The 8,956-nt window shown below is 41.3% G+C and overlaps 1 protein-coding gene across 1 annotated transcript in view; it reads right to left on the minus strand.

The window, feature by feature from the left end:
- Positions 1-3,494, minus strand: part of FSHR (follicle stimulating hormone receptor) — a gene marked incomplete at both ends in the record, with an annotated part of 81,738 nt that extends 78,244 nt beyond the window's left edge. Inside the window, one exon of the mRNA XM_082303099.1 lies at positions 3,343-3,494. Coding sequence (XP_082159225.1) covers positions 3,343-3,494 — 152 coding nt within the window. The remainder of the gene's footprint in view (positions 1-3,342) is intronic.
- Between the last annotated feature and the right edge of the window lie 5,462 nt (positions 3,495-8,956).

An 8,956-nucleotide genomic window follows, 5' to 3' on the forward strand; every position in this document is an offset into this window, starting at 1 on the left:
AGTGCCTAATGACCCTTTCAGGGAAGAAAGTTTTCCTAATATTGAATCTCAACTGCCCCTGGCACAACTTGAGGCCATTTCCTGTTATCCTTTTACTTGGTGCTATTCAAATGTTTCTGCTTAAAGTAGTTTGTTAAATCTTAAGAAGGATCCCTTCTGAGAATGTCATTTTTGTCTGCATTCCTATCTCAAAGCAAGACCTCTAATGAATAAATGAAATCCTGCTGAATACTGATGATGGATTACAAAACTTGACACTGGATTTTTAAGATTGGAATAGATCTTCAAGGAGCAAACTGCCTCCAGCTGCTACTGAGTCACTCCCTCCCCTCTTCCCCTGAGGCAATTAAGAGTTAATACTTTGACACAGGTGAGCCTACATTTCCCATCTGGACTTTTGGCCTCTGGTTTCTAATGGATTGACTCCAAAGTTGTAAGTCAGAGCCATCTCTTCGGCATTTTGGTATCCATTAGAAAATACCAAAAATTCTTCTATGCAGGCAAAGATTATAAAGAAAAACAGCTAATAACCACAGCCTCCCTTGTGAACACTCAGAACATGCCAGATGCAGACTGCTTGCAAATCTGCAAAAAGCAATGTACTAACCAAGCTGTAACCATCCTCTCATGAAATTTTGGCCTGTAATTGAAAATGTGGCAGAAAGGAGAGTGATGAAAGCCCATGGATTCTGATCCCTGCTCTGTTTCCACATGGTAAGTACAAAATGAAATTGCTCACTGTAAGAGGCTACCAGCCTTCCCTTTGCAACACCCTTGCTGAAGCAGGTGCTAATCCAGCCAGGACCAAACCCCTGTCTCATGCACCACACTGCAGAGCTCATGTTTGCTGTGGAGCCTAAGCTCTCCCTGTTGGGAAACCGATCACAAGGAAATCCCTCACGGCAGCACGTGCTCAGGACCAACCCTCAAACACTAAAAAATAACAATAAGAATTTAAAATGTCAGCAATGGCAAAGAGATAATGGTGAGTGAGGGCCCTATTTTTACCTTTATCATGAGTTTTCCCACTGAGTGTCCCAGCTGGCTGCCACATGCCAGTGTCCCAGCTTCAGACACAGCTGTAGTGAAATAGAATCGCATAGCAAAGGAAGTGCTTGAGGCTTATCAGGCTCCTGTTCTCACTCTAAAGCATTCACCAGCATGTTATTCAACATTTTAAAGGCACTAGGGAAGGACTCTAGGATAATTTAGGAAAACTATCAAGATCATATAAGGCAAGGTGAAGAGCTTGAAGTGTACTGAAGAAACTCCTCTCCATCAAACAAAACCAGACTGCATCCAGACTCCCAGAATGAGCTCTTAAGAGAAAAAAGTACCTTGCAGGAGCTGTGCTTAGCAAGAAGTCTCTGCTTGTGGCCTGTACAGGGTTCTTAGACACCATGGCCTTCTGTGCTCCAGTTGGTATGCTGATTTAAAAATCCTTTTCACTCACTGAGACTTTCTGAGGAAACATAAAGAAAGCTTTTTCTGTTACCTGCAGTGTCATCTGGAGAAGTAAAACCTATTTTAGCCACCTGAATCACCCCACTGGGCACTCAGTGGAGAGACACAGAGGAAAGGACTTTTCCAGAGTTCCCCTTTGATCCTGAAGAAAAAATCTAAAGTTTATCTGTCACTTGATAGCTCTTCACCTAACGTATCTATCTAGCTTTAGTAATCCTAAGGTTTGGTATATTCAAAGCTACTCTAGGTAGTTTTCAAAATTTTAAGCCATGCTGAAATCAGTCCCAGGGCTATACTGATGGAAGAGGACCTGGATTACTCCCTGAGAAACCAAAAGCTGGTTTATTTTGAGAGAAAGTGAGAAGAGAGTTAAGTTGAGAGATTCTAACTCCAGTATTTGCCCAGCATTGGCAGAAGAAAGGATTTGTTTGTTGTTTTCAGTCACACTATTGTTGTATTCTATCTGTTTCAGAGAATAACACTCATGCTAAGAGCCCACAAATTAGCATCCTCAACAAACTCTTGAGAAGTTAACAAGGAGAGGACAAATCCCATTTTACTAACAGGTGCTTTTCAGCGATACTCTACTTCTTTGCAGAAATAATTAAAAAATGCTTTTGCTTAATCCCTAGAAGGCAGACCTTAACTGTGTAACCTAAAGAAACAATCAAAGCAAAATTAAACAAAATTAGCCGTATACGCCTGGAGCACAGTTCACTCAGGATTTAGATAGCCTAAATCACAGATGGATTAGTTTCTCCTCTAGTTATGAGAATGATTTAAACTTTTAATGACCTTTTGTGGTTAATTCAGACATTTCTCTCAAGTTTTCACTGCAATCTGCTTAGTCAGTGAGCATAACAACTCCTCCTTCTGAACAAAACAAAACTTCTGCCCTAGGAAAACACTCGCATAATAACCATGGATATACTGTGGTGTGTAAAATTGGGATAGGGCTATATTTTTCTAACTAGTGACACATCATTCTTCATTGCATCCTCCCTTCAAACTTGCCACTCCACTTATTAATCAAAAGCTTTATCCAGGGCTACTCCTCTTGGTTTTGCTCTTGGTTGTAACAATGCCAGATGTCTGCGGGGGTGTTGGCAAAGGGTGATCTAATTTACTTTAAAACTATTAAAATGAAAACAATAACTTGCAGTTACATACTTGCCATTGCACAAGCTCATTTGCTTGCCTGTGCTACTGACACACAAAACAGCTGCCACACACTATTGCTCACATTACTTTTATGAAAAATAATGAGAAGCTTTAAGACAGACAAAACCCATCCTCTTGTAACTCAGTGCACTATCTTCATGTTGCTCACTGTCTCCAACCGCAGCCACGCTGCTGCTCTGGTGGAGGAGGATCCCTCCCTGAATGTTTGTCAGAGTCCTTTCTGCAATGCCTTTGAGATTTCAAGGGGAAAACATTAAGTTCCTTCTTGGCAAACAAGTGCAAACCTTTGGAAAGCTCCTGCAGTACAAACAAACGCTCATCATGAAGTTGTTTGGGGCAGGCAAGTTGCTCTGCGCCCTCCAACAACGCTAAAGCAAAGCTGTAAAGAATGCTCAGACTTTGTGCTTCAAATTAGTCACAGCACCAAGGATGCTTGTTTCAAATTTAGTCTGCACTTTGCATTATAACGTGCAAACTCCTTTCTTAACAGAGATCTTACACTGACCACGATCAGAGAAACAGGAGTTTCAAGTGTAATTAAGTGAGCGTCGGAGGAAGGGCTGTGCTCTGCAAACAGCTGGCATGAAGTCTCCCAAGCGACTCCCTGCAAACCTGACCTGTGGCTTGCCAAGCAGCAGCTTGTTTGGAGAGCCAGCCCAAGGCTGCTGCTCCCAACCACTCCCTTTCCCTACTTACAGTTCGGTGGTGTTGGCAGGGATGTCCCGGGGAACCTGGAGCACCTGGCTCTCCTGGCAGATGAACACCCCGCCCAGGCAGCGGCAGGCGCGGTGCTGGCATCCCAGGCAGCCCGCCAGGAACAGCAGCAAGCAGGCAAGGGCTGGAGACATCTCTGCCTCCACATCTGTGCCCGTCTCCTTTAGCTCAAAGAGAAGAACACAGAGACCTCCCAGGCCAACACCCTGGATGGAAGATCCGCCCCGAAAGCTGGGACAAACCATGTGGCTCTTAGGGGATGACTTCTCAGCAAGTTTCACTTCATGACCCCAGATTCCATATGGCCTTGGAGTGGGGACAGAGACGAGCAATGCTGATTTTTCATGACACAAGTATTTTGTATTTCAAGTGGTGTTGAAATCAGGGGGCCCAGCTGTACTAACCAGGGCTCTTTTAATGTGCTGGGAAAAGGTTCTTCCTTCTCAGCTATGCAATTTTTCATGTCTTGCTTGGTGTGACCAAGAGACAACAAAGCATTTTTGCTTTCTACAGCTCAGACACTTTTGTCCCTGAAAGAGAAGCACCCTATTTATGGCAGTATTTATGCTCCCATTCATGGATCCAAGAGCCCCTGCTTTTGTATTGCTCCTAGGCAAAAGTAAGGTGTTATTATTTTATATGGCATATAGTATACTTCATAGGGTAAAAGCTCTATACACCTAAAGCCAGAGATAAATAACATGCCTGTTTTTTCACAACTGTGATTATTTTTCATGCAGTTGCTGATTCCTCTCCTTTTTCCTTCAGCACCTTTACTGGAACCCAAACAGAAGAAAACTCTACAAACGAAATTGTCCCCATGGACTGGTAAATTAATTTCATCATCTGGAACAGAAATCCCAGAAATATTGCCAAATTACTATTTGTGACACAACAGGAGGAAAATAGCTTCAAGAATATCACCAGGAGGCTTGGATGTTGAATCTTGTCAATGTTGAATCTTGTCTTTGAGTCCCTATTTGTTTTGTTTTGACTGAGCTAAAATATCTTGCTACAAATATTAATCCTTGAGGAAGGGTCCCTGTGAACTCTTTGCTGTCATTGAGTCAAGATGCACCAGGCCATTGTGTGGAACCAGTGCTTCTCTACAAGACACCTGAAATGAACATTTTGGGATAAAGGTGTTTGTGGTTTTTTTTTGTTGTTGCTTTGCGGTTCTTTTGTTTGTTTTTCTTTTAAACTGTAAATGGCTGTTTTAGACACACAGGGCTTATAAATCATGTGCTTTTTAAGTAAGTAAGGGAAGAGCCATGGGTGATTCTGCTAAACTTGACTCACATTTAATCCTTCCCATTGCTTGGAAGGATTTCTTAATCTTGTTAAAAGCTGCTGTTAGCTTGTTTTTCATGGGTTTTTTAATTGCTTTTTTTTTTCTTCCATAATCAAAAAGCATTAACAAATGTAATGAGACAAAAGACAGCATCTTTCCCCTGGACTGTGTTGACCAAGATTCCATCATTCTCACCTTTAAAACAAGCCTCATAATATAGATGTTTCTTAGGAGAACAAATTAAGATTTTTAAACTCATTAAAATAATTCTTAAGAGTTATCCCAATTGTACCAAATATTGGTTATTTTTCCCTCAGTCATTTCAGCCTACTCAAGATGAGAATTTATATTCACATAGAAAAAAAAAGTAAGAGAAAATCATGGCAATCTTTTTCTAACAATGGTAGGCTTATAATGAATTGTAAGAGTATTCTGTCAGTTGTATGTGTAAAACAGAGTCCATTTTTCTAAGTTTCATGAGAATGACAGTGGCTGCCAGAAAAAAAGAATTTCTAAAACCTTAGTGACTTTTTCCTCATCTTTCTCTCTTCCTTTTCCTTTGAAAGATCTTAGACCTACCAAATCTTCTGAAATGAGTAAAAACCTTCAGTTACCTTCATCCTCAATGGGATGAAAACTGCAGAATTGCACCCTATGATCAAACAAATTCCTATTTATTTAAATTTTTTCCATAGCCCACTGAAAGTTGGAATAATGGCAGACTTCAGGATTTAAACAAAGGGCAGGATGACAAATCATTTGAGGCTTTTTGGGTTTTGTCATTTCAATACAGACTCTAGCTCCTGCAGTAGTAGACTAAAAGCAGGCTGAAAAAACTCCAAAATACGAAATGGAAGTTTGAGGAATATAAAGAGCACAGGAATATGTGGATGCAGAGGAATTTAAGCTGTATCTCTTTATCCTGAAATACATGAATATAGATGGTCATGTTATACTGATGAAATGGATAGTAATATTTGTGACATAGTTGAAAAAGTGGCAACATTCTCTGAATGTCCAAACAATTTTCACTGATATGAAGACATTGCAATTTGATTAATTTTGGATTTCATAAATCAAACCACGAAAGTTGTTTCAGATGATAGCAATAATTCTTCACTATGCAAAGGTCAGGAGATCAAAATGTATCCCTAGGATTATAAGGCATTTTTCCAGTTATTAGTGACTTCCAAAATACAGTAAGTATGTTTTATTTTAATACAACTAGTAAAACAGAGATGTTTTAAAACATCAGGTCAGGCTCAGTAGCAAATCATGAACATAATGAAGAAAAAATTGAGGGAGGTTTTCTCTCTTCCATTTTAGTTTGGTGAGGCCATTTTATCGGTGCAGTACACATTGCTCCACTTTCGCTTACATCAGTTAAGAATGAGATGACAATTATTAAATAATATAAACCCCTTATCCAGACTGCAAGCTTCTCTTGTAATACCATGGAGATAAGACTTTGATGGAAATATGCAAGTATCATTGCATTCACTAAAATCAGGCTAGCGTGCTAAACAGAACTGACATCTCATTCATATTGGAACAAGCACTAAATCAGGACCACAATAAAACTCCCTGAGGATACATGAAGATTCAGAAGGGTCTCTCAGTTGTTTTAAACATGCGGTCCAAGGCCTTAAAGAATAAATTCTGGTGTCTATCAATGTTTTGAACCAGGAGACTGTGTCCTATTTCTGCACATGACTGTCAAATGGCACATAGCCAAATCAGCACAGTCCCCTGCATGGACTGATCGGCTGGTGATCCTCTCACTACCAGCTCAGGAGCACAGTTGTCTCCTCTTGGGAAGAAAGTCCGTGTAAAAGAGGGGAAAAAACCCACTTCCTGGTATCTTTCTGTGGAGTTTGCACTCCTAAGTCCTTCCTGAGTGCCAGACTGGAGCTACAACCATGCCTGAAAACCCGCAGGACCTGTTGCAGGGGACCACCTTCAGAGCATCATGTACTAAGAGCAAGGATGCACTGTCGTTGAGATTCAAGCTGTTGAATGTGCAAATGCAGAGATGATGGTGCTTTCAGATATTTATGAGAGCCTTATCTTTGCATCCATTTGCAGAAGAACTATGCTCCAGCTGGCAAATTGGTCTTGAGAGTGTAAACTGTTTTCCTGAGTAGGAAAACAGAAATTTCCCCAAATTGAAGCACTGTAGCAACAGACATGCAATTAAGTGAATTATGAAAGATATTCAATGATGATGTTACAGATTATGAAATTAGATGGTGTCTAGGACAAACAGTTAATTCAAAGCTATATAGCCATCAAGGGATCTTTTTTAAGACAGTAGTAAGGGATCCTGGTTGATAGGACTGGCCTCTAAAATTAGCTCTAGTTGAATTTTGCAAGCACTGAGCCAGAGGAACCAAGGGGATCTGCAGACTCCATCCTCTGACCAAGCAGCAGTGCCTGTCCCAGGTCATGCTGTCACCTGGATCAATGAGGTTACAGTTGGAAATAAAATGAGCCACCTCAACTCTCTCTCCTGCCCTCAATAAACTTGCTCCAAAGACAGCTCTGAGCCCTTTCACCTCAGTGTGGATATGGTCAGGTCAACAGCTAAATCCAGCTGTTGAAGGTGTGGGAGCAGCTCTTTTCCTTAAGGCAGGAAGGTCACCAGGTGCTGGAGTGCATCAACCTACAGGCAAGCAAGTTCACAGCAGCATCTGCTTGTGTTTGCCTCCTCTGAAACACAGCATGACAGCTAATTAAGTAAATACTGTTTCTACATACAGAAAATGTTGTTTCCCAGCCTCAGAACAGTGTTTAATTACTGACTGCCTCTTTATCAGTGGCTTTGCTTAACAACATGCATTCTCTAAAAATGTGTAAGGCAAATCAATCACCTGCATGAACAGATGACATAAAAAACACATCCAAAAGGAGTTTATCCTTCAGAGTGGATATTCCTTTCTCTTTTGATGATTTCCAGCACATAGTTTCTCCCTGTGGCTTTAGAAGCAGCAATAGCCTCTATTGTCCTGACTGCTATGCTATGAGAAGAAAAAGGTGTTTTCTCTCCATAAAAGCTGGCAATGTGAGAGGGAGCAGTTCCTAAGAGGAAATCAGAGGAAATTACTAAAAGGGACTTTGACACATCACCGATTTACCTTTTGTGAATGACCAACATGGGTCTTAAAACAGCAGATCATTGAGGCAAACAGATCATTGACCTGATAAAAATATAATGTTTTAGGCTCTTTCCAGAAATAGTCTTTCTGAACAGAATATTTTTAGCTTCACCTTTTTCCACGAACGGGGATTATTTTTAAATACATTTGAATGGACAGACTTTATCTGTGCCCTCGGAGTCGAGAACATAAAACGATAAAGTAGCCTAATAAAAGCAGTATTATTGCTCTCTCAGTTCCTTTAGCCACCTGCTCGCAGGAAACTTCAGCTCCAAAAAGGAGTGAACCTGAGACAGTAAATCAGCCACCAGAGGGAGTGCATTGACTCGGGAATAGAACACACACGTGTAAGGGAAAGGATTAGAAACTGCATGGAATTATGCTCATGAGGACTTCATGTGACCCTCTGACTCTTGACTTCACAACCTGGCTGTGATGAGTTGCTTATTAAGCTGCACCCCTGCAGGAACCAGAGCTGCACATCACACGGGGCTGTGTCCAACGCAGCAATAAGCGGCTGTGCCGTGGCTCTTGCTTCCCTCCTCCTCGAAGACGAATTAGGATCTTGTGTAAACAGCCCTACCTATCTGTTTAGCTCAGGAAGGACATTACCCAGCATGGAAGGCTCTCAGAAACTTCTAATGTTTCTGCTGACACTTCTCAGCAGTGATCTTGTTCTTGTGCTATGAACTGGGGGAACCGGGGAGTTTTGACTTTCTTTATTTCACTCTGCCCCAATACTTCTATGGTTTTGATGGCTGACAAGCTCCCACTCAGCCCTTTATCTGTGTGATTTTTCTGAGGCAATCTGAGGATATAAGCACCTCATGTATTTTCAGACCACAGGAGACATATGCAAGAGACAAGAGTGAAGTCAGAGAATAATCTTTGTCACTCCATCTAGTGCTGCTCCTCGGGTTCAGGTCTGTTCATCCCCAGTCGATAATAAAAGACGCAGCCCATCTGCTAGGCTTCTATCACATGTCTGTAGAAGAACAGTTATAGAAGTACTTTTTCTTTGCACTGTCCATGAGTGGGTTTGACTAGACCAAAATAATGCACAAGAGACACCAAAGCCTGCCTAGAATCACACTTTGCATCATATATTCTCCTCTGACGCCTTTCCCAGCCAGCAAAAGGTACGTGAAGG

This window comes from Coloeus monedula, assembly GCF_965178545.1.
Source record: "Coloeus monedula genome assembly, chromosome: 2".
In the NCBI taxonomy this organism is placed as follows: Eukaryota; Metazoa; Chordata; class Aves; order Passeriformes; family Corvidae; genus Coloeus; species Coloeus monedula.